Genomic DNA, 26,838 nt, shown 5'->3' with positions numbered 1-26,838 from the left:
ATCCTTTTCACAGAGGAAGACATCAGGTACTCCATGAACCAAATACCACAAGCTTTCTATGGAGCTGGAAGGTTCTAACCTACAGGGTCTTCTTGTAACTACATTAGCAGGAAGTTGTGCCTCAGGATTTACGTACACCCTTTGCCCATTTTCTGAATATTTTAACCCAAGATGTGACACTCCCTGAAAGCTTGTTAGAAATCAAGAATCCTAAGAAGAAAGCCTTTTTTTTTCCTAGATAGGCAACAAAACTATGTAGACATGTTGATACCAGCTGTTTTTCCAATTACTTCTCCTCTTCTTCATTGGGATTTTGAAGCAAGCACCTGTTGGTTCTCATTTCACAACATTTGGGATAATCCATTCTTATTCTACTGGAATTCTACTGTAATGTTTTAAATATCAACAGATGCAACTACTCTAACACACTTGCTGTATTAGTGTGCATGTGTTCAATGCATGTCTGTACAAGAGGCAGGCTGATGCAATGGCCAAAAGGTCACTCTTGCAGGCACATTTCAAAGACAAGAATTCCTAGGACAGGAACAGCATTTTAATAGAGCTTTTTAATCAAGAAATAAACAAACCCCAAAACCTGGATGTCAAGAGAGCAGAATACTGCAGAACTGTAAGAATGCATGTGTATTTTATTATAATGTTTTATTAGAGCAGTCTCCAAAACAAACACAACTCTTCTGAAAACACCTTTTTTCCAGCAGCTTGCTTGTACTGTGAACCCTCTGGGAACAAAGCCTCATTAACATGGAAAAGGGTCAGAGAGCAGGAGAACAAGTGTGCTGGCCCTACAGTGTGAATGTCAGAGCCCCAGCATGGGGAGAATGAAGACTGCCCACTGTGCTAAACCAGGAGATGAACTGTTCCACCTAACAGCTGTGGAGAAAGGTTTGGACTTCAAGGGAAAATGCAAGTAAATAAACCCAACTCTTCTTTTCCATGTGGAGGAGAATTTTCCTTCAGAACAGTTAGGGGAGGACCATGCCCTAGCCTGAAATTGTCTCTCCTCCAGTTTCAGATGGTAAAGGGCTGCTGCCTGCAACAACAGAGCCTTGGCAAGGGCCTGTGTGACCTCCAGAATTAAATGATGACCATGCAACACAAAGAGTGACATTGAAGTCAGGGAAAAAAATAATTCCCTTCAGAAGGGAACAGAAGAGTGCTTCAACTTCAGGCACATGAACTGAATTTTTAACACAATCCTCAGTTTCTGTTCTGTCCAAACATGAACATTTGGAGGCTCCTCCTTCCCCACCCTTCTTCCCAGCTCAACCTTCAGCATCTGTCCAAGTGAGCAGACCAAGAAGCTTTCATAGGGTCTGCTGGGTATATCATCAATCACTCACAATTGCTCTGTGCAATTTTCACAGTCAGAAGCACTGAACAGAACAGACTAATCAGAGGCATGTGTCACAACTGAGCAAGTTCTTGGTCTTTCTAATCCAGTGCTGACCAGTTCTGCACACACCACAGAAAGGGGAAAAGGAATTCCTGCTGCTGCAACAGTGCACTTAGCTAGTTGTGCATGTAAGGAACACTAAGATCCCACCCAGGGTTCCATAACAAGACACTGATTGTAGCAATCCCAGCCACAGGACAGGGCTGTGGTTTTACCCTGGAAGGGGAAAGGCACCAGAGAGAGTGGCTGCCTTCTGTTCAGATGGTGGGAGAGACAGTGAAATGGCAAAGCAAGAACTTACCTTCACTCCATCTGACTTCTTGTTCAGCAGGCTTTTAGCAGCTGTGGAGAGAAGCAGAAATAGATCAGAATCTGGTTTCAAGACTATCTTTCTCTCTGTCTCCCCCCCACTTCCCTCAAAACTGCATGAAACTTCAGAAGGACAACCATCCTGCTAATTCCTCTCTAGCAGCAAGAGACCTGGAAAACAGGACAAGTCACTCATCAAATTCATCCTGATAGCAGAGGGTCATCTATCCTATCTACTGTTCACCTATTCAGGCAAAATACTAGCACTTTCATCATCTCAAGAACAAGTCTAAAATGGTAATTTCGAGCTTCTGTGTCAATCCTCCACTCACTCTGGTGGGTGACCTCACCCAGAGGTGCCAGCAGTTACAGAGGGAAAAGCTGTCTGATTTTTGCAACAGGATAAAGGCTGCACCTGTAAGTACAGCCATTCACATAACAGACGTGGTTTATGAAGGGGATCCTGATAACACAGAAACCTTCTAGTTACTGATATTCAGTTTCTCTAGGGATAGCTGGATAGCTAAAAGAAAGGGACTGAAAAAGTGCAAAAGGCAGCATGTGAAAACTGTTAAAAAAAGGAAGAATGGCAAAAGAGACTGGGAACTAGGCTGAATTTCTTTATTGAAAGATAAAAATGCTCTGCTGTGCTCAAGTTGAACAACTAGTACTACAGTGAAACTGAGAGAATGATGAGCACACACAGAGAGCCCACAACAAATGCCTGGCAGAAGGCACACTTGGGAGTGATGAAGGAGCTGCTCCATCTATTACAGCAAAGTGGTACATTAACAATGACTGTCAACAGCAAGACCCCATCTACAACTTCAAGAGATACAAACCATTTCTAGTCTGCTTATGAAGGATGTATTCAGTTGTATTAACTTCTGTAAACAGTGTGCAAGACAACTACTGAACCAACACAGGTTATGTCTCTCCTAAGCAGCTGCTGAGAAGCTTATGGGTCTGGGCACCTGGGTTTTAGGTGCAGCAAAGATGAGGCCTAGAGAAAAGGCAAGTCCTAAGACAATACTCTCATGACCATTGAAATGTTCCATTCCCAAAGGCATGCTGACCAATTTGCACAGTGCTCAGTCCCTCTAGAAGCAGCTATGTTAGGCAAAAAAGGTTTTTGTAATAACTAAGCAACTGTTCAAATTTTATGTCAACCACATTTTTCACCCTGCCTTCCCTACAAGACCCTACAGACAGGGATTAAATACACAATATTAGCTGAGTTGGTGCAAGTGACTACAGCATCTCCTCCCAACAAAGAGGTGGCACCCCATATAAGCTTACTAGAATCTTTGAATTGGTTTCCTAATTCTACTCTCTAATGCAAGGATAAAGCTAGATTACAACTTTGTTTTCATTCCAGCTCTCAGAAACCAAGAACATTGGAAGAACTTCATGCAGATGTTTTCTGAATGTGATGTGTCAAAACATCTGACGTGCACACATGAAGGTGAGCAAAGCAACTCATCTGCCCTCCAACAGTCTCTTTTCTCAGCATACAGATCTTAAAGCATTGCAAGACTGCAAGACAAATAAGTTCTTGCCACTTTCAAGGCATGAAAAAGGCTAGCTTGATTCTACATGCAAGTGAGAAGGAGAACAATGTGACTATGGGGTCAAAAGGGGTCCAGCATTCATACCACACATGCATCAAGGCATCTCACACAACAACTGCTGAAAACAAGAAACTGTTACACCCTTACAACACTTCAGAAGGAGTATGGGATTCTTAACAAATATGCCAAATGGGACATCCTTGAAGTGAAAAAAAATCCCCACCCAAAACCACCATCAGAGATGCAAAATAGTACCACCATATGTTCTGGGAACATCCCAGAGACAAGCAGGCAACCAACATTTTTCACACTTTCCGCAATTTTCCCACAACCTCACATTTGCCTTTGTGGACAGAAGACAGCTAAAATCATGTTTCACAACATTAAAGCAAATTCAGCTGAGAGTCCCTCTATAGAGCCCAGCACTATGTGATGTTGATCTGTGTTCCCTGGTGCAGCCTGCCCATCCAGCCTCCTCCCTGCTGGTACCTCTGCATGGCATACACTGCTCTCCCACAGGCCTGACAGCACCCCAGTACTGCAGAAAGAAACTTGGTCTATGCTGTATTTGGTTCATGCATCATACTGTGGTTCATAAAGACAGCTGGAGAGCCCATGAAATGCATCTACACACAAAGATGACTCAGACACCTCAGACAACAGGGATGCATGCAGGTCTTCTCACAGATCAACCTGCACAAGTTACAAGACGGAAATAAAAGAGGATGCAAGAGGAATTTCTGCAGAAGCAACAGACAAGACTTCCTGTAACAAAAATCCTTTTGGAAGACAGGCAGATTAGCAAAGAGACAACTGGAGGGGAAAAATCCAAAGAAAAATGCAGGCAGATTCTCTACTATTCCTGAAATGGTCTTGTACCAATGTTCTATGGTTTTCCAGGCATGAGATGCTAGTATTAATTTTTCTACCTTTCCTATTTCCTTCACATGTTAAAGAAATTAAATTCCCTCTTCTCTCAACTTCTAGAAGTTAAGAGTTCTTTTAAAACAAAGAAACACTAATGCACATGCTGCTAACCCAGTAATTTAAAAACACAGTTCTGTTCCTGGCTTAACAAGACACTCTTCAAGTAATCTTTGAAGAGAAACACAAAAGGCCTCTCCCTCTTCCCACATTTCTCAGTTTTGGCCTCCATAGTAAACAGCCTGGGCTCTGGACCATGCCTCTGGCAGAAACACAAATCCCTAATGCTGAACTCATCAGCAATAAACACCAGACACTCTGGATGTCCCAGAGCCAAAGGGGGACTGAAGAGGAAATACTCACTCCATATGATCTAATCAGCCAACGATAGCACCCTCCCCACTGCCAGCCCCACTCCTCCTCTTCCAGAGAGAGCAACCCTTCATTCAGCCTATCCCTGGGTTTGCCCTGTCCTCAGCTGCCAAAACTCAGTTACATTTCTCACTTCAGTTAAGCTTCCAGAGAGTTCTTTTTTGGGATGTAGGAAGAACATTGAGGCTGCTTTTAAGTCTGTCTAACTTATGATGCTAATCTAACAAACAAGCCAAGTTCTGGTTTCTAAGCACAAGCATTTATACCTGAAGAATTCTGGACTTCACTGAGACTTGGTAAAATAAATATTGTATCATACCAACACAGACTTCCCAATGACACAGCTTGTCATTCTCATATTCTCAGTTCAAAGAAAGTCATATTAACTATTTCTCAATTCAATGTCACTTCTGGGGTCAGCACAAAGAAGCCAACAGTCAGTGTACAGTCACTAGAAGCACCATCATGCACAATGCCCATGAATGCAGTGTAACTTCAAGAATATCTATTTGTTAAGAACAAACACCACAATAAAAACTATTCACAGAGCTTTCCTGAACTTTAGAGAGAGGAACATAGAAGTAGAAAAAATCATTCTATTACATCCACTTTTGATGATAAATTAGACTCTCTGGCCATAGTGATAAACATTATAGGAAGTTTCACTCTAGGAAGTTGCAAATGGAAGGTACTAACTGAAATCCTCTACTTTGGCAGGTCTGCACTGTAGTAGTTGAGCACCATTCACTAAAACTTAAGAGATTTAGTAGATATAGAGAAAACACTTTTAAACAACTCATTTCAGTTAAAGAAAAGAACTCAAATTTCAACCTGAGTATAAATATATATGTACATGCACATACACACACTAAATAGCAAAAATTCAGTTTCATACATCTGGAATGGAGGTATAACGAGACAGCAAAATATTTCAGTACCACTTCAGTATTTGTATTACTTCCTCCTCCTTGCTCTTTAGTCAGCTAAAAAATGTCTCTATACAGGTTACACTAAATATGCACAGCCATATTTGGACCTTCTTTACTTAGTTAGAAAGAACTCTGCTCCTTGAATCTGCCTCCAGCCTCTCTCAACCTCACCTATCTAGTCAAAAACCCAAACCTGCACACTGGAGTATTAATAAGGATCTGCAGAAACATGTAATAAATTCCAGTTACTGTCACATTCTGCCACAATAGCTCCCTCACAAAACTGACTTGAGCAAGCAGTGACAATAACCCAGAAAAAAGCTCAACATCAGTTAAAAATAGAGGTTTCAGGCATAAGGCCTAATTACCTGCAATGTCTGCCTTAGGATCTATTTTGAACACAGGACTGTGCTGAATTTCACAGTGTAAAAGCTTGTTGAACAGCTCCCCAAATTAACAGTTGCAATCCACTTAGGAAAACAGTTCTAAGAATTTCACATAGGACACTTTTAAGTTGTTCATAAAAATCAGCTTATGGAGAAAAGCCATTTCTTGGCTTTTTGTGAAGATGGCTGCTCCTAAGATGAAAACCAGTTCCTTTCCATCCTTTCCCTCAGTTTACAGCAAGCTTATTTACAGAGTTTTATCTACATCAATGAGTCCAGGCACCCTTAAATATTGCATTAGTCTTTAAAAACCTTGCCAACTCTCTTCTAGTAATAAATTTACATTGACTTCTCAGAAGATGATTAAGGAGTTTCTTGCGTATGATCTAATCAGCTGATTTACCTGACTGCACTTCTGTATTCTGTAAGTGAATGAAGATCAGATCAGTGTTTGCTTGGTCATCTGAACATCTGAAGCCCCAAATGACCAACCCAAGTAACCCTGGTGTGACCCTAACAATCCTACAGCAAAGCTTAGATTGCATTGCTCTCTAACAGCTAACAGAGTGTGGAGAGAAGCTAGAAATCCCTTATTGTAATGAGGTTTCAACTTCCTAACTTATACTGAAAGGAGTGCAACTGTACCTGCTTTTAAATAAATAGCCTACAGATGGCCTGAGATGCAATCTTCTAAAAAGAACTACAAACAGCCAATATTAAATGGCAGAATATATCATAACTGGGGAAAGAAACCAGATATCCTTTAACTTAACTGGCCTGGGGTACAAGGCACATAGCAAGTAACAAATTACTCACAAAAGAACAGAAAGGGGTTTTTTTTGTCTTTGTAAAAAGCAAGAATTTTTGATGGGCTAAAAAGAGAGACAGTATTGCCACAGATTCTTTAGGAATACAATTTGTCACAGGCCTATACAGTGAAGAAACTCCCTATTACAAAATGTGACACAGGAGATAGTAATGGCAAGAAGATTAAAGGAGTCTTCTCATATTTCCTGCAGATAGTACAGTCGTGCCTAATTAATTGATACTGGGGTCACATGAGCCTTCATTTTCCTCTTTGTTCAAAACATCTGTGAAAGAAGCTTTTAGGAGATCTCATTCCCAGGCAGGAAGAAGCTTCTCTCTTCATAAATCTAGTTCCTTGTCTGCTGGGAACAGGACTTCTAAAAACCCACAAAATAGTGTCACCCAACCTGAGAAAATAAAAACCCCTTAAGAGCTTTAGGGAAAGAAACAAATATTATTGCAGAACTCTTCAAGGGCAGTTAGATGCCTATCATGGTAAGAAAAGCCTGAGTTCTACCCAAAGTTCCCACACAAACTTTTCAACTTATTACTTTCAGTTAGCATGCATTTATTCTTTAATTCCAGCAGATGTATCTACTTCAACTGCAGCCAACTAGCAAACATAAGTAAATGAAAAAATAATTAAAATTCAAAAAAAGTCAAGCTCATATTACACTGCAAAGAAAACAGGCGTAGATGATCTCACTGCTCTAAAACCACATAAAAACATAAGGAATTGCTACTCTCGACAGAGGCTTTGCATCTAAATTTCTAACATCCCTCTCTGGACAGTTTTTCTGAGTGTCTCATAGTTGGAATCACAGTTTATATTCAATGCAGAACTCAGTGACACTGCAAACCCTGCACTCACTATAGGGCCACCTAGGATTTCCTTTTTTTCAGCTGTTAACTGAAGTGGATCCAGCAGCTTCAGCCCCTGACACAGAAAAGAATGAGTAGAGCAAGCTTTTTCCTCCTCAGTACCAGCTCAGGGATTAAGTGGATGTATAGGTCACACATCATTAAGGAGAACAGTTCTCTCTGGCATTTCATGTAGTCAAACTCTTAGCTGTAAAAGATTTTCTTACCCAAGCACTTCTGCAGCTTAGAAGTGACAACATTTGCAGACTAAAAATTAATCTAAAACTTCTGTTTATTAAAAAAAAGAATAAAACCCCTGTCCATTTCAGAATCATCAATTAAGTGTAATAAAGATAAACTCTGCAAATAGAACTAAACCAGTTCACACCAGGAGAAGGCCTAAGAAAACATTTAGCTCTGTACAGGCCTGCAGAAGTCCTGTCATTGTGCCACAGCTCCTCAAACAGTTATTTCAGAATCAATCTCAGAAAACAATAGAATTTTAAGTCCTCTAATAGCACAATTGTGGGACAGATGAATGGATAAAATCACTGTCCCTTTAAGGCCAAACTATGAGAAATGCAGTAAAAAGAAATTGCTGTAGCTACAAGTAATGCTGACATATTGGCACAGGTCTATCTGAAAGCAAGAACCAAGAAAAAAATGTTCAGATGTTGCTGAGGGTTGGCCCTTAATTGTAGCATGGTTTCACTTTTTTTAAATTTTTATATCACCATCCAGATGGTTAAAAACGCTGCCTTGAGTTCACAGAAGAATGTACACATGAATGTGCACTTTGTATGCCGGGATGATAATTTCACAGAGGTTTTCATTCCAATTACAAGTTTATTGTAACAACATCCAGAATATAAGTATTGGTATCCACCATTAGGAAAGTGCCAGATGAAATTAATACACTTCCATCATCACAAAATCCATATAGCAGACTTCCACTTGAAAGCAGCTGTAGACAGGTGCCATAAAAATCTGACTCATGCATTCAGTGATTGCTCTTTTAAGAGAGAAAGAAAATTACAAAGAGGGTAAAGAAAACAAAGATCCCATAAACCAAAAGCACTTACAAATAGAGGTTCTCCACCCAAATGAAAATGAACACAAATAAGACTGCATCACCTAGGTGTGCCGAGCCAAGACAATAATCTTCCAAAAAGCATGGATTTACATGTTGAGATTTGCATTTTCAGTAAATGCACTACGTAATGCAGTTGGGTGGGAGCCAGACTACCAGCTATTAAATTTAAAATGATGAAAACCACTTCTGAGACTCCAAGAAGGAAAACTAATAGCTAGACACTTCAGACCCATTTTTGATGAGTCAAAGTAACACAATACCCAAAGAGCTCCTGTCCCCATTCTCACCAATATTACTTCTCTGTCCCTGCCTCAGATCTAAAGGAAACACTCCTACCTAATAAGAGCTCTTCACTCCTGGTTTATGATGGGAAAGCTAATGATACCAGCTAGAATTTCTCACAAGTAATTTGCTAATAAAATATCATGAGAAGATTATGGAGGCTGACTTCTGTTTAGTACCAGACTAAAATACCATGTGCTGCTCTCCAAACAAATAATTTCCTATTTCCCACTGGTCACCAACTCAGGTAAAGTGATCACCATTAGACCATGATGAACTGAAAGCATGTTTCCTCTCCTCCTACTTAACCTCAAAATGGTTAAAATTATTTCCAGCTCACTCACACAAAACAAAACCAAGGAAGGGATGGGAACACTAAGGACTTACCTGAAAAATTCCGAGACACAAGCATCGTTGTGAGGATTGCACCCTGTGGGGAAGACAAAGCAGGGACAACAGAAAGTGCCATTTGAGAAAGGGGCTGGGCTGACCCATGGAGAACACAAAGAACACAATGCATCAGTTACCAATGCAGAGGAATTCCCACTGCCACCCTGAAGAACCCCAGTGTACCCAGGATTCCTACGTGTGGCTGGTAGGGCTGACATGGGACCACTCACAGTCCTGCCTTTCTAGAGCAGCAGCTGAGCAGGATAGCCTAGGAAATCCAAAATGGCACTAGGAATTTAACACATAGCTGCTTCCTAGATTTCACACAGCAGAGAGCTGCTTTGTGCACAGGCCAGAGGTTTTGTCCCACCTGCAGGCAACTGGTAACACTAATACTGGAAGGTGCACAGTGTTCAGAACTAAAAGTCCCAGAACTAGTTGCTGTATTTCAACTTGCTGGCAGAAAATAGAAGTAGCAGAAGAGGCATGGGAAGCTTAGAGTTTGGAGAAAGAAACTACCCAGCTCCTCAGTACACTGCTTTAGTGCCCTATACTGGACGACCACATAAAGTACTTCTCTAACACTGTGCTAGTCATGAAAAAAGTACTGTTGCTAGGAGGACACTAGCCTCAAATTCAGAGAACTAAAAACAAACTTAAGGCAAATTGAGAGGTACTTACCTTTAGCTTCCTTCTAGCATTGAACTTTCTCAAGCATTCCACAGTCTCCTGCCTGTGCATCATTGATGCAACAGTGGATCGTTGCTGAAAAACAGGAACAGCAGAGGATCAAGAACATACCCATACCAAATCAGCCAAGGAAGTTAGTTCCACTTGCACACAATCAAGACATTCAGGCTGACATGGCCAAGCCTCTCACCACTGCATGGCTGCAAATCACTGCAACTGGTTCATAACCTGAGAACTTCCCTCAAGACACATTAAATCAAGGTGGGCTATGACAGGACTACACCCAAGAAATTTATGAGTGAGGTACATGAAAGAGTCAGCCCTCCCTGCCTTTCAGGCACATATAAGATTTAAGACAGTATGAAGACAAAGCGAAATGAACAAGCATACCCATGGGGAACCCAGTTAGAGGCACTACAGAAAAGACTTGGGCTGCATTAGTTACAGCGTGAAAGAGAAATTTCAAGTAGTAAGGGACTACTTGTGAGCAGCAGCCTTCCTGGACATGGCAACCCCCTGAATGTAACAAGTTGACTAGCAGAGGCCTTGGCACCTTTGTACCAGTATTGCAGAAACAGATGTTCAGCATGTAAGAGAAAAGATTATCTATTTCTATTGTACCAATACAAAAAAAAAAAAATGAGCATAATCTCTATGCAGTGATGCACATCTGTCATCCACAGCAGACTGGGATCCCATCAACTGCAAAAAGACAACTTCACAGAAGTGTTGCAGCCATTAAGACCACAAGAGGAAATCAGGGATTGATACTGCCAAGCATTTGAAGCACAAGAGGAAACCAGTGACTAATGTCAAAGTAGCTGTTGCTCTTGCAACACAGAACTACAAGCCTGAATTTCCTTTACAAGGATACTGGGTGAATTTCTAACCTGGCAGAAAAGTGTGAATAAAGTCTCCTCTAACTTTCTTTTGCTTGGAAAAAATTCTGCAATACCCAAAAGAACTGTAAACTGTGCCTATATTCAGTTAGTTTCATGGGAAGTCACTGCTTTGATCCTATTGTCAAAGGGAATTTCTTTTACTACTGTGGCAATAAAAACACTTGAGCACGACAAAGTTGGCTTGTTGAAGGTCAGTATCCACAAAAAAAATCGTAACCCGAAATATTTGAAATACACTTGGCCTTCCTGACACATCCATTTGATGTAAACCACAAATCAGCCTGGAATAAGGAGAACACTTACACAGACCCATGGGTGTTTGAGAGCCTGGTCAGCTGTGATGCGCTTTGCTGGGTTTATCGTCAGCATCTGGTTGATCAAATTCTTGGCTTCGGGAGTCACAGTGTCCCACTCAGGTGATGGGAACTAAAAGAGGAAAAAGGAACAGATGATGAACTGAATAGAAGTTCTACTAGCAGAAGAGATTCTCCCCTGCTGAATTCCCGCCTTTGCCCTTTTGATACCAGGGCAAACACATTTGCAAAACCCACCAATTTTTGTGAAAACCCATACTGAACAAAAATCATCCAGAATCCAGCAAATGAATGGTACCAGACAGCAGGACACACCTGTACCATTCACCAGACATAAGCAAGAAGATTAAGAGTTTAAAAGCCTTTTAGGAAACACTCAGACCTTTGAATTTCTTTCACACTCAACAGTTAAAAAAGTAAAGTCACAGATCTTTTTAACTGAGTTCTTACATGAAAAACACAGGCACTATCTTTTTTTACCCCACCTGTCTCTTTCTCCAGCATGCTAAAAGCTCTAACAGCTTATGGAAAATCACAAACAGTTAACTACAGCAAAACTGCATGAAAGCAAAACCCACTAACAAAGAACACTCCATCAGGTACACTTTTCTCACCATAAAACACAATATCTTGGAAGAATACCAGTCACTTAGGTGTAGCAACCCATCAGCAAGTTGTTAGCAACCACCTACCATACCAAGATCATTACCTGGGGGGCAAGAGAGATGTAACAGTGGATGGGAATATAGAAGCATGAAAACAAAGAAAATAATTTAAAGTATTTCAGCTGCTGATCATCCATGAGGGGTATCTGCTTTCTGCTCTAATTCCAGTAATGATAAAGATGAGATATTTGCACTATCTCGTAGAGGCTTGCCTGTGGTATGGATGAGCATGCTGAGATTAAATCCTCTGAATCTACTGTACAAGTACAGATGAACTTTAGAATGCAAATATGCTGTTGGGGTAAAGCTCCCTGTCTTTAAGTGGGAGAAAAAAAAATGGATTAATCCTGAAAACATTTCCTTACAGTACTACATAATTTAAAGTTTAATCCGTCTTTTTTTTTCCTCATGCTTTTTTATCGTTTTACTGAGTTGGGTCATAACAATACACCTGCTGTATTTGATTTGCATATAATCTCATTTCTGCATTTGCAGGCATCACTAAGGCATTATACAATTTGTTCTGCAAACATTACAAGAGGATACTCAAAAATCATGATACTGAAGTTTCAAGCAAGGACACTTTCCCCACTCCTGAACTCTGAAATATTCATGTTAATGCCTTGCAAAACCCCTACCCAGCTGCACAAAGTAAAAAAAATAAATCACTGTTTTCACTGTTGCCACTTTCTCTCTGGTTAAGGGAGAACAAGACAGGTCCTGTGCATACAGGCCCCTTGGTGCTGGGTAAGGACACCAGGGGCAGGTGCATCTGTAAAATGTAGCAGTTTTCTATCAGGCAAAATGAGGGAAGAATTTATTGAAATCTGTTCACTATAGATAAGAATTCAAAAAACAATAGATAGATAAGGAGGGATCAGGCACTTCACTCTTCATGACTTTAATCCCCAAAGTGCTTTGAAAATTCCCATTGATACAATTAGTGCAAAACCACTTCAAATAAGAACAAACAACACAAAAACTAGAGGGGCAGCACAGCAAGAGAAGAACACAAGTCCATTTAAGGCTATCAGGTACAAAGACATCACTTTGCTTTCACTCAGGAAGCCACTGAGCCAGGACACAGGCAGACCTCTGTTCTCACCAGTACAGCTGCTCTCATGGTCTCAAGCACAGAAGCTGGGAGGTCACCAGCAGGAGTCCAGCAGAACCCTCACCTTTTGGGGTTTTATTTTTGTTTAATACAAACCACAAGACAGCCTACAAAATTAATTCCCCAACTTCCTCTTGATATTCATGCCCACAGGCTTTGAGCTAGGATTTCCAGGAGTTCCTTCTTCCCTCTCAAGCCTCTCCTGACATGGAAGAATTTACGTCAAACGTTAAAGCTGTGGTACCCAAACTACATTTTATACCACCTTTGCTTCCCTCAGTACTAACCTCCTTGCTATTCCTCTTTTCAGGCACTTTTTACACCTCAGTTTTACCGTGCTCTAAGAAGTGTTCCATGATCTGCTAGGCTTTTTACCAGAGCCTCCAACTCAATCCATCATTGGGTTGATCCCCACCACAAAGCCACCCTCCAATGGTCCCCACCATTCAGTCTTCTCACTGGGCTCCATGCTTTCCATGGACTACGGCACAGAGGAGTAAAAGACCATATTTTAAGCTATTATTCTAGAGAATACATCCCCATACTTTTTATTAGGCCTTGACAAAGAAAAGCTCCTTCATTCTATCTTCCCTCTAGATAAGGTTTTCCACTGAAAACATCAGCATTACAAGAAGACACCACTTCCCACCCTCTGCAAGTGCCTAACGTTCTAGTGCACACCGTGGTGCTTTCCACATATCCCCCAGCAGCCCCAGACAGGACTGTGTTCCAGGCAGTGAAGACAACAAGGTGTATGAGCACATCAAACATCACTTTGCACAGAAGCTTGGGGCCTGCTGCTGGACACCAGGTAAGATAGTGCCATGTTTTGGGATGGCTTCTACACCCATGCAGGTACTCAGCAAGAAAGTGCCCTTACGTCATAGGCTCCGGCTTTGATCTGCTGATAGAGTTTGTGCTGATCTTCATCCCAAAAGGGAGGGTACCCCACTAGTAATATGTACAGAATCACTCCTGGGAGGGAGAGACACAGATACACTCTGGTTAGGCTAATACGCCATTGATTCCTTCAGCCCCTCTTTCCTTCCCTCTTGACAGTCCCCAAGGCAATGATTGCTCAATATCTTCATTTGCCATCGTATTTAGCCTTCTGAGATAGCAAAACACAGTACAAATCTGTCATCTGCTGAACCTCACCCTGGCACTTCATATTCAGCTCTTAACAGCAGTGCCAGGAGCTAGAACGAGCTGCACAATATCCTTCTACCCTCCTCTGGCTACCATGGCTGGTGAGTCACAACTCCCAGCTGCTCTCAGATGAAGCCACATCTCCGAGGGTTCCTAGGCAGCAAGGGACCTTGTTTTAGGAAGGACTCTGTTTTTAGATGCTTACTGTGCATGGTGTTGGGACAAAAATGACAGTGACACAGCTGACACTCCTGGCCTGCAGAGAATCATTTAGTCCATGTCAGGCAACATTGATATCATAAATCTTTAAACTTATCAGTCCCAGATACATTTATACTCACTTTTTTTCTTTTAAAAAAATCATCCCTCTTCAGTATTTCATCTTCTACATAGTTAGTGTAATAAGAAATTGCTACAGTTATCTAAACAACTGATTCTGCAAAGCATAGACAGGTCCTATCTCTTGAGTCTCAAACATCTGATAGATGGCCTGAGGAAAAGATTAGGAGCCAGAATCATATGAGTTCAGGCTCCAGTATTCATTTCACCTACACAAGGTGCTTATCCTCAATTGTGCCTTCATGTCTCCACCCAGTAAGAAGGAGCACTGTGCACCCTCCCAGCAACAGGCTACAAGGAATCACTCTTTTACATGGAATGATGTTGTTTAAATGTAAAACATTTTGTCAGAATCTTACCACATGCCCATATATCCACTGGTTTTCCATAAGGATCTTTTCTTAAGACTTCAGGGGAGAGGTAGCCTGGAGTACCAGCAAACCCTGCCAGAAAATGGATGATATAAAGTACTTACAGTACCCAAGCAGAAGAGATCTTGCCATATCACAAAATCCACTAGTGGTAACTAACAAATTCCAAAATCTGTCTCTCCCACCCTTCATCTCATATTTGCTAGAGCTGTCTCTTGGTAAACCAACAAAAAGAGGCAAACCCTCCCAAATAAAGCAGAAAATCAGATGGGATCCAGTGCCTGTGTATTGCAAGAAAAACAGGTAAGAAAGAGGGACCAGCATGTCAACCAGCTGGGCACAAACTTGTATGCCAGATCTTTTATCACTTTTACATATAACGGCTTGGAGTTTGAAAACACATGACACAGATGGAACACATCTGATTGCTAAGTGGTATTGGGAGACTGGGAGAAATAATTTTTCCAGAATCTCTGCAGCATTGCAGAGTCTCAGAGCTGATTTTTAGCCTGAAAAGGTCTCATTTCTAATTATGTTTTAGTTAAACAAAGATAAGGTCAGATCCAAATGTGCCTGAGGAAGGCTAGGTCAAATGCATTTCTGTAAAGTGACCAAACAAAATTCCAGATGTCTACACTTCTGAGCAGTAGGAAAGTTCAGATCAGGGTCTAAACTTAGCAGCTGCATTCATCTCTGACACTAGCATCTACTGTAAACTGAGAAGAAAAATAGAGAAACACATAGCCATTTTCTCTTTATTTATTTATCATTTTTTCCTCTATTGCAGCTAGTTTTGTGCCTAAGACCCAGAGGCTGTCATGCTTGAAAAAGGAACAGGCAAATACAGAGAAGGGTGCTGGAAGAGCTGAGAGAGAATACTCAGGAGGATGCAACTCAACCAGTCACCAGAAAACAGGGGATCAAAGCTGGGAAAGCTCAGTCTTACCAAACCAGGCCTGCTGCTCCCCCTGGACTTCTATAGCCAGTCCGAAGTCAGCCAGTTTGACAGCAGCACCCTTACATTTACTCGCTAGTAGTAAATTCTCAGGCTGAGGAGAAGAAAGAAAAAAGAGAGTAAGAATGAAAGACTGACATCCTTGTTAAAACCTCTCACCTCGTATCCACATCACTGAATTGCACCTGCTGACTGAATTTAGCATGCAGTACTAAACCTGTTTAGGAGAAGACACAGCAACAGAAATGAATGGCCTTGACCCCGAGTGGCAGAAAATTGTCAGGTCTAACACAAATCCTCTGGCTCCTCTGTGGGAGCCAGAGCCTCTTCCAACCCAGCCCATACATTACATGCTGACACCAGAGGGCACTGGCAGTACAGTTCCTGCAGCACTTAAGCCAAGATTCGATTCTGCCCTACTCAAAGAGGATAACTGGGGGGAGGGGGAAGGGGAGGGAGGGAAGAAGGGAGGGACAATGCAGGAGATACAATCTGCAGTGATGTTTCTCCCCTTGAACATTAGACAGTCCCCAAGGCACTGAGAAAGTAAATATGATGCTAATAAGGGCTGCCAAACACACTGCTGTAATGTGGGAAGGCATCATCTGGCTAGGCAGTAGTTTTCATCCCTTACAGAAAAAGTCTCAGCCTCAAACTGGCATAAGCAGCACAGCAGTGAGTGTTCTTGTAAGCAATTTTTTCATGCTACACATTTACAGAAGCATAAAATATTCCATCTTGCTACTGCTGCCATCACCTATGCAAGAAGCAGCCATGTCACTTTTTCTGTGTCAGGAAAGGGAGACAGACTTTTGACCCTCACATTTCCACCCTGAATGAATCTCACTCAAACCATAATTCTGTTGTGTTCCAGCAGAGGACTTCAGCAGCAGGCTTAACACAACTCCAAAAACTGGACTGAGAATTGGCAGCTTCCTCTGAAGCATCAGAGCAGCTAGTTACACAAACCCCCTTGAAACCCCAAAGCCTTTAAGGTGATGGTTATTATGGCTTTGCAGGAAAATCAGCATCCTATCCCCTTCTCATCTTTGGTGCAATTCATATCAAGTTGATTCCTTAACTGAGCAGGATGGAAGCCTGGAAATCCAGAAAGAGGAGCTTGTCTCAGTTTCACAAATGTGATAAAAGTATTTTTTGCAGCCTGCTCACTGTTTTCACCCCATAGCAACTCTTTACCCCTGTTCTGCCTGACAGGGACAAGTTGCTTTGCCCACTCATCTGTCTTAAAGTATTGGGCATGTGCCTACATCTGCTTTGAATGAAAGGAGAAAAGCCTTCCTCAACACAGTCCTTGCCATAAGCAGCATGGAAGGAAGGACAACTGGGTCTAATACATTTGGATGCCACTGGCTCTTCACTATATGGCAAGAAGAAAAGACTACAGTAATCAAGCTACACTAATGAAAATTCACCACTATAAACAAGACCCTAAAGCAAAAGACCAGAGAAATATTCTGAAAATCCCTCCCAACTCCAGATCACACCTGGGTGTAGCTTGACTAAGACAGAACAACATTTAAGACAGACTTGTGCTAGTTAAGCACTTTGTAGCTCTATTTTAGAAGCAAACACCTTAAGGCTAATTGTGCTTATCCATGTGCATGTTTGCCAACATATGAGTTGTCTCAGGTTTCACATACTTTTTGGTGAGGATGTGAATGCACTCCCTAATTTCTTACAGTCCCTATGGGCAGCTCAATGTTTGACATTCTTTAATAGCATGTCAGCCAAAAGACAGGCTTATGAGAGCGAAGTACAAAAGACAAAACTTTACTTGAAATAGGCTCTGCAGTTGTTACACACTGACCCTGAAGGCCAAGCTTCTGGAAAGGAGCTAAATATTAAATAAAAAGCATAGGAACTTTCATTGCTAAAAGGAATGGTTACTCCTCAGGCCTGGATAATTTCAGTCAATCAGAGCAAGCAAGAGAAGAAACACTCCCATACAGCAGGGAGTGTCAAGCAGCTGATAAATTCTGAACAAGTTGCTTGCCTTCCTACAAACAAAACTTTTGGAAGGAAACCAGATTATATCTGAACACAAGGAAAAGTTCTTCTGTACCGGAAAACATTATTGATTTCCATAGACTCCCTAATTTTGGGCAGCAGTGCCTCTTGGACACTGCTTTCTCAGGAGCTAGTGTTGAGTCTAATGAGGAGCAGTCACAGCCCACAGTAGATCATTTGCATTTTTTCACAGTGTAGTGAATCAGAAGGTCAAAAGTGTTGCATGGGAGTTTGTCAGAAACACAAAGGGCTCTCCACTAAATCAAAACACCAGAGGAACCAAGCTTGCAATGTACTTTTTACCTTACTCTCTGTAAAATATTTTTCTACTTTCCCCCCTTGTACATTGTTTAACAAGCCCAAACCAACACTAGTAGCAGGTGTCATCCTGCATTAATTTAACTGGACTGCTGGGGTCCATCACTATTCCCACTTTAGACAGAGAAGGCTCCAGGGCATGCAGACTTTCCTGCACAAATCTCTTCATTCTGGAGCCTGCCCAGCTCCCAGCACAGCTGCCCAGTATGGGAGTTTAGGTGACTTCACTGCGGAGGCTTAGGGGCTATAAATGTGTTACAATGCGTCAAATGATTGATTCATCCAATCTTTAACTGGCCAGCAGTTTTGGTTTTAGATTAAAAGTGCTTCTACTGATGAGAGAAGAAAAAATAACACAAAAAATTCTTGTTTAACATCTCTGCCCTAGCGCAGTGGCATGTGTTTGGCAACACTGCAGAATAAAAATACACATGCTCTGTGCAGACAAACTCATCCTGGCAGATTGAACAAAGATTGCTCCAGGTCTCTAGAGATCTCTTCAATCACAAACTAGAAATGTCCTTCATTATAATGAATCCTACCCAAGTTTCTCTGGAAGCTACTCCTCTCCAAGATTCACAACTACTCCATCCTGGAGCTGCCTCAGAGAGGCTTAGAGCTGGCAAGGTTCACAAAGACTGAAAACTTCCCTGGGAGTTCAGCACACCCTCTAGCCCTCTAGAAAGCTCTGAAGAAGCAAATTCATGCTTCAGGAACCCCTGAACCTAGTTCAAGTGAAAAACAAAAATCAAAAACCAAACCCAAAAAAACCCTCACAAAAATCCCTGCCAGCTGGCAACACAATATTCCTGTCTTGCCTCTTCCAATGATCCCCTGGCTGCTCTCCTCAGACCACAGCACAGAGGAAACATTACCTTCAAGTCCCTGTGCACGATATCATGCTGGTGAATGTGATTCACACTCTCCAGTATCTGATGAATACAGTGGCTGCAAGATAAAAGGGAGAGACACACAAAGTTATGCACGCACATTTAATATCTCATCCCAGAACAATTTCCCTAACTTTTATATTTGTACTAGGGGGCATTCAAGATCTCACGCTGAACCTCTTCATCATGACCACTGGATGCCACAGCTAAGCACCATCACAGCTGAACAACCCCAGCCCCCCCTTCCCCAGCAACAGGATGCCAAACATCCCTTCTATAGCAGGACCACAAAGCCTCTCTCCTACCTCCCATCATTTCCTTCCTTCCCTTCCCATCATACTAAGCCTCTCACTTGTTCCTTCAGCCAACAGTGCCCACCCCACACAGAACAACCAAGGCATTCGAGTATCTTCAAACAGCAGCTGAAATTGTGCAAGCAAGACCAAATTGCTCCAGGAAACATTCCACTGGGCTAGTCCTGAGCAAAGAATAAACTTTGGGAGAGCAGCAGCCTCCCCCAGCAAATGCAGGATGACGATGCCTGGGCGCCTGCCAGTTCGCAAAGCTTTCAGAGCAGCATCTCAAGCACTTTATATACACAATGTGCACACACACCCGCTTGCTGGGTGCCTTTTAAGTACAGATCCCACTTAAGGGGTTAGTAATCTGAAAAAGCAGACTCATTCCGCTAAGTGCAGCGTGCTGCACTCCCCCAGCTCACAGAAAACCCTGTCTCTGCCATTCCCACTGCTGGAAACCACAGGGACAAAAACAAGATGTTATTTACACCTGTCGCATAACGACAGCAACAATCCACCCATGGGTGAGATTCCAAGTTGGAACCATCTCTTCAACTAAACATTTACTTGGCTCCCAAGGGTGAATGTGGAATGGAATAGAGCTTTTGACAACTATAGCTGGGCAGTAAGCATGCAGATGTGGACAACTCAGAGAGGTCTATGTCCTCACTGTAGGATCTCTCAGACCCTTCACTGACTTCTACAAATCTCAGAGGAACAAATTTGGAATGAGTGAAATATCTGAGGGAAGGAAAAAAGGCTATAGGAAAAGATGGAAAGAGGGTGAGGAGAGGAAGAGGAGAGGAGGTGCAGCACTGTGTATTTGCTGCCCCCACCCCTCTGGAGCTGGCAGTACGATCCTCAGGGTCGGAATCCATGAAAATCTCCCTGCTCCCAAAACAAAAATGTATAATTAGAACAGAGCTGAGTCTGAGCGAGAGAGATTTTCTGGCCAAAAATGGCAAAAGTGTGAGGTGTCCCAGGCGAGCCAAACACGGCAGATTGGCACAGACCTCGCTCCCTCGCTCTCTCAGACTGCTCTGGAATTCAGCACAGCATGGGGAGAGAAAGGGAGGAGTTTCACTCTGTCATCTTGTGGGCACTTGGAGACCTGACCAGCTGACAGTCAGAGGGCTGAGCACCCTAAGGAGGGCTCACAGAGCAACAGACAGTCCTCCTTTTCCCCTAACCCTGCCATAATTTTCCTGAGCAGTGTCAGTCACTGACAGCTTTTGAGCACTTCAGGGAACAGACACTGGCAAGAGGAGCAGGGATTATGATTGATAACCTCAAAACTTCCCATCTTCAAGGCACAGTGGCATGATTGACTGTGTATCCATCTGAGATGCTGTGCCTACAAGATCTGTACAGCCCACTGAAAGCATCTATGGGGCTCTCAGACCTCTCTGCCAGGAGCTCCAGCAGAGCTGATGAGTTCACTGGCCTTCTCAATCACCAGATGGCTCCTGGCACAACACGCCAGGGCAGTGCCTCATCTGAAAGCCTGCAATGCCCACAAGACAAAGGCCATAAGTGAACCACAGGAAAAGCAAATAAATGCCTACAAACCCCATCAGCAGTGCTTAGACCAACACCCCAGGTCACACTCTCCTTCCTTCCCTGCACTCAGTATCATCTTCCTCACAGTACTGCCTACCAAGCTTAACCTGCCACAGTACCCACTATTCCCTTCTTACTTCTCTCTTCTCACGGCTCCTGATTTCTGCTTCAGCAAGGGTTAGTATGGGATAAGAGCATGACTGCAGAATAAGCAGGGTGAAATGTCACCATTGGGCCACTCCCAGGCCATACAAAAGCAGAACAGGAGTGGCTTAATCCCAGCTTTGATTCCAGATGCTGCATGTCCAGCAGATGGATGGATCAGACAACACCCTCAGCTACCCTGTATAAACAGGGACAAGCACGTGCCACTTCAGGAAACTCACACGTGGGAGAGAGGGGACACATTCAGGAACAGAAGGGCATAACTCTAAATCTTTTTAATATTAAAATATGAAGATTGCTCTCTCGTATTGTGCCTTCTGTCACTGCACTGACCAGCTGACAGTCAGAGAGGGCTTCCACAGAAACGCAGCCATCAGAGCCCTCACTCCTCACTGCCCTGTAAACCATCACCTAGACACAGACAAATTGAATGGGTCTGCCCAACAGCAGTGGCACATCACTGGAAACCCTGCTAGAAGAAAAAGGCCAAGCAGGCAGCACCCTCACAGCTCTCTTTTGTGTTTGCTCAGTAAGGACACACTGTGACCACCCACCAAAAAGGCCAGGTAGACAATGCTGCTAGCAGTGGCTCTCCCAGAAAGGAACACAGCACCTGCAAGTGGCAGAGACAGCAATGTCTGCAAGTGGGCAAGGGCTAGAGCTGTACTAAGTCAGGCTGTCTAGTGACAATAAGTTCATGCTAATAGCAGAAAGAGGATTTGTTTTATCCAGACAAGGGGCAAGAGTGTTAGAACAAAGCCACATGCAGATCAGCAGTCAGGAAGCTCATTCCACTTGTACAGGTACATGGAACATGCATGGAAGTTCTGGAAACAGTCTTACCTGGCATCTGCTTCACTGTAGTATTCTCTAGCAACAATATCCTCAAAGAGCTCCCCACCAGTAACCCTGGAGTGCAAAAGAACAAAGGATGTTACAGAGCCCATGCTTGTGTTAAAGGCTACACAGGATATATATAGGATATATATGTGGCCCTTTGCCACACCTGTGTGGGAAACTGTTACAGAGGAGCCAGGGCAGGGCTCCACCACCATGGCAGCAGCACTGGGATATGCACATGGCTGAGCCCTTGGACTGCCTTTTCACCAGCAGTGTACAGGACACTGTTGACACACTGCGCAGGAATTGCCCCACACCTCTGCTGAGCTGAGTGTATGCTGAACTTGGGAAGGACAGCCCTCCTCTGACCCCCACTGGGCTGCCTCAGAGACAAAAATCAAACAGTCTCCATACACAGGATAGACATTCTTTGCCATCCCACACTTACACCTGCACCAGGAGCTTTCCTGGTCTGTCCCCACCACACAGTCAATGGATTTTTGTCAAATAGGCCAGAGGTATTTACAGGTCTCAAAAGAGAAAGGGAGAATTATACTAATGCAGGTGCTTTTTATTCCACTCTTAGTCAACCACCAATGTGCCTGCATCACTGGTGAAGCATCAGAGACAGACACTTACAGATCAAAGACGAGGTAATGGAAACCTTCTTCTGAAATACTGTCATGGAGTCGCACTGCAAAAACATAATCAAGAATTGGAGATTTACAGAGCATGTAGCAAATATGACACTTCACAAATCAAACTCATGCACACAACCAAGTTCCTCCTCAACCCACTCAGTCTATTAATTCCCCATGCCCTATACTCTGTGTGCTCCCTAGGTGACCTGTTTTCTTCTGTTGTCTCAAAGGAACAGACGGGTGTCCTGCACATAAATTCACCCCTCTCCAGTGTCAAAACAAGCTCTGAGTATCTTTGACCTCTTGTTCATTCTTCCTCTCTAATGTTTTAGTACCCTCTTTTCACATATGCCAACTTCTTCCTATATGCTCATATTTTGGCATCTCTCCCAATCCATTATTTCCTAAAACAAACCTTTTTCTGAATCCCAGAACAAGCCTTCAATCCATAAATTGACTTCTGGCCCTACCTGCATGTCAGTACCATTGGTCTCCTTTCTGCCTCTATCTGTAAGGCTCAACAATGTTCTCTTCTGTTATTTCTTTTTCCTCACTTCATTCTGACTTACCCTGCAAATCCTTACCCAAAATTCAGAACCAGTTTCTTGTCTCATTTTTTCTGACCTGCTTGTTTCCAAAGACATATTTGATCACATTCCACTTCTCAAAATTTCATCCACCTTCAGCTATCCCTCCTTAATTCTGCTCCTACTGTCCAAATTAACTTTCATCTTTTACCCTTCCATGTCCCAGGCCTGTGATGGGCCATTATCCCCTGATATTTTGGGATCTCAGAGGTTTTGTACTCCTTTCCTCATGTTACACACAGGCAGTAACTGTTGTATCTATGCCTTCAGCACGGTGCCATTTCCTCTTGTCTGAATCAAAAACTCCATTTCTTTAACTGTTGTTGGATACCTAGGCACTATTGTAACCCAAGAGGAGAAACTTCATATGGCTACATAAATCCTACTTTTTGCTTTTTTCCTCTGCTCCAGAACTTCACTTTATTCCCTGCCAATCAGTCACAAGTTAGCAATTCTCTTTGACTCAATTCCTAAACCTTCATATCATGACTAGAACAAGACATCATCTTCACATGACTATCTATAGTCTTTGCCTATTGATTTACCCAAGTAAAATGAAGAGCTGAGACAAGACTGGGTCTCAGTCACTTTAACACCTTGTAATTGAGTATTGACCAAAATAGCATTGACCGTTCTCATCATTACAAGAAAAATCTCATTATCCTGCTCTGTCACTTCAATGGTACCTTTGCCTCTCTTCCCCATCTTCCATTCTCTTCCACATACAATGCAGGTGACCTGCCTTGATTATCCCAGCATCATGATTTTCTCTCTGTCAGTATCAAGAAGTCAGTTTGCACCTCTTATCAGTGCAGGACATCAGCTACCATCACTGTACTGGGAATGTTTCAAACTAGCACTTGGCACATAAAGAACAGCTTTTGCACATGTTGTCAGTGCTCTTCTCTACTCCTCCTTGCAACTCTCCTTTGTTAAGGCACCCTTCCACATGCATGCAAACACCCAAACCCAGAAGAGAGAGTAGCACAGATGTGCAGAGACCACTGCCAGTTCCCTTCCTCAGAGGATTTCATTCTTTCCTTGTTCTTTTTGCCCATATGTTTCCTCTCTTTATCTACAAGCTCCCTGACTTGGTCCCTTGGCCAGTTTCCCTTCCTTAGCATTTCTACTGCATATCTGACTGCAGGGGTTTGGGAGGAGCACTCCATCCAGTGAAATGCTGTGAACAAGCCAGTACAGCATTCAGGTGCAATAGGCTGTTCCTAATATGTGAGAACAGACACATCACCTTGACAAATCTATGTCCCATAAATCACTTGCTGCTAACAAAAAATCCTTCCAAGTAAGCAGTTTTAGTTGGGTTTGTAATACCTTTATTGCAACACAAATTTGTGTGTACAAGAAAACTTGCCTCCCGAGCACTTGGCAGAAACCAGCAGAGGTGGAATTACAAAAACACAAGTGAGAAGAAAGGTATTTCCTAGGAGAGACGATTTCCATTCAAGATTGGAAACAGGATGGAAAGCAGCTGAGAAAGACACTTGGATTTCCAGTACAGGGAAATGTACTGGAAGTACACAGTACTTCCTAAATTTACTGGAGTGAAGACTGCTTGAGGTGAAAGCAGGACAAATACACATCAACAAGAACCGAAGCCCAGAACACAGGCAAAAGTCTGAGGAGAGACCTTATGAACAGATGGAGAAACTTCAAGGAAAGCTGAATGTACTAACAAGGTCATGTTTGGTGATGCTCAGTGGGCATGAAAAAGCATCATCCTTCCTCTGGCACCTGAATGGTCAGTCACCAAAGCACTGCAGGAAACACCAAGCACAGAGGAGAGTGGCATGAGTGATACCACAATGGAGGAGTACAGCCACCAGCATGCTGAGAACAGTGGCCCTGAAGAAGACATGCAAACATGTTGGCAGGTAGAAGTGAGAAACAGTGAACGATAAACTTTGACGCAAAGATTTGGGCAGCGAATTACATCAGAAAATAAAACACAAATGAGCTGATTGGTGCTATTTCTTTGTCCTGAGGAAAGCAATTTTGTCAGCTACATTATGAAAAGGGAAGGAAGTAGCAATTCAGCTGGCAGAGACTGGCAGAGGCAGCAAAAAGAGCCTTCAAGGACAGTAAAACACTACTTGCATCCTTAGGTGAGGAACCATGACAGGACGACAGAGACAGTTCATAAATACTGATGTTGTGCACCACCCCAGGGCTGCACAGCAAAAGAAGGCCTTGAAGGCAGGACATAGGTCATTAACTTAACAAGGGAGCTGCCTCCTCACAGCTCACAATGATGCTGGAACAAAATCTGCCTGGGATGTCATCCGCTGAGGCACAAAGCTCAGGGAGTAATGGTAGAATAGCAAAATCCAGAAAAGCTGTAGGAAAATCCAGAAAAGCTGTACTGGGCACCACCACCTTGCACAGGAATAATTAGTGACAGCTCAGAATAGTAAGCTTGAAGTGTGGAGGGGGACAGCAACAAGGAGAGTCAGAAGGGATCAAAAATAAAGTCTGAATACCAAAACTCTTGCAACTCTCAATTCCAGCCCTAACTTCATACTGATGCAAAGAAAGAAAAGCAATACCCAGTAGCAGAACAGAAATAAAATCTAGTGTCCTTTCAGCCAAAAGTTTTGCTTACCTACCCTCCTGCAGAGCCACAAAAGCTTTCCTGACTAGCAAGGAGACTGCAAAGGACAGCTCTGAGGTCATGGTTCACTCTGCTGACATGTAAACTTAAAACACCCTGCTTTCTACTACAGTGACAGCATCCCCAACTAAGGGATGATTAGCTTAAAAACATGACCTGCCTTTTTCCAAACTATTCAGGTAGTCCTTAAAATGGCATATATTCAGAAGTAACTGAACGACAAAATACATTTTTAAAGTTTGTCTCCTCTCCACTTTAGTGATTCACAGATATGATCTACATTGTGTGAGTATTGACCATGAAGATACACAAACATCAGGAAACATCTGATACCTTCACCATCCAGACAGTATAGAGCCCTCTCTGCTTAAAGATAACCTGTGCAAATGTCCTCCACCTGAAGGCAGAACAGAGGTTCCTGAATGGCCAGTTCCAAGAGCAAAACTCAAGTACTGGGCTGTCCTCTGTTTCAAACATCTTCCCATGAAAAGAAGATCCCATTTCTTCCACAGGCTGCTGGTCCTGACACACTGTCTAACAGCTCCTTTACTACCACAAGTTCAGCTTTAACAGAGTGGCTGAGCAGAGCCCACAAAAGCTGCTCATATCCATATAACCTGTTGACAGAGGTTATGAGAGAGTGAAGAATATAATTATACAGAGAAACCGGAGGGCAAAATCCTGAAACCTGATTATCCATAATAAGAAAAGCAGAGAAATAAAAACAAAAGTATTCATCCAGTTCAACTTTTCCTCAAAAATATGACAGTACTCTTTTTTTTTCCTCACATCAGGGGACCAGTGATGCATGTGTCTAGCATGGCAGGCTACACAAATGCACTCATCACAAAAAGAGTCTCAAGCCACAGCAAGAGGGAAGTTGCACAACAGTAACAGAGTGTCTTTCAAAATATGACCAAACTAAAAAGAGATCAGTATTTGCAAAGGAAGCTCATCTCACTCTATTCACCAGAAGATGAGGTGGATTATTCCTATTAGCTGATTCTGTTACACAGAAGCAGCAAATCAAACCATATTTCCTTC

At 42.7% G+C, this 26,838-nt stretch overlaps 1 protein-coding gene across 9 annotated transcripts in view; it reads right to left on the bottom strand.

Moving 5' to 3' along the window:
* CAMK2G (calcium/calmodulin dependent protein kinase II gamma) overlaps positions 1 to 26,838 on the bottom strand; it is a 116,856-nt gene that overhangs the window by 26,355 nt on the left and 63,663 nt on the right. For all 9 annotated transcript variants that reach the window (XM_083865970.1, XM_083865962.1, XM_083865966.1 and 6 more), the window contains exons 4-13: positions 22,577 to 22,631; positions 21,941 to 22,006; positions 19,059 to 19,131; positions 15,829 to 15,931; positions 14,871 to 14,954; positions 13,904 to 13,998; positions 11,234 to 11,356; positions 10,020 to 10,103; positions 9,336 to 9,378; positions 1,716 to 1,756 (exon numbers count right to left, since the gene is read on the bottom strand). In XM_083865970.1, the coding sequence (XP_083722096.1) occupies positions 1,716 to 1,756; positions 9,336 to 9,378; positions 10,020 to 10,103; positions 11,234 to 11,356; positions 13,904 to 13,998; positions 14,871 to 14,954; positions 15,829 to 15,931; positions 19,059 to 19,131; positions 21,941 to 22,006; positions 22,577 to 22,631 (767 nt within the window). The remainder of the gene's footprint in view (positions 1 to 1,715; positions 1,757 to 9,335; positions 9,379 to 10,019; positions 10,104 to 11,233; positions 11,357 to 13,903; positions 13,999 to 14,870; positions 14,955 to 15,828; positions 15,932 to 19,058; positions 19,132 to 21,940; positions 22,007 to 22,576; positions 22,632 to 26,838) is intronic.

Source organism: Zosterops lateralis (genome assembly GCF_965231275.1).
Source record: "Zosterops lateralis genome assembly, chromosome: 8".
NCBI lineage: Eukaryota > Metazoa > Chordata > Aves > Passeriformes > Zosteropidae > Zosterops > Zosterops lateralis.
This window is presented reverse-complemented; position numbering and strand designations above follow the sequence as displayed.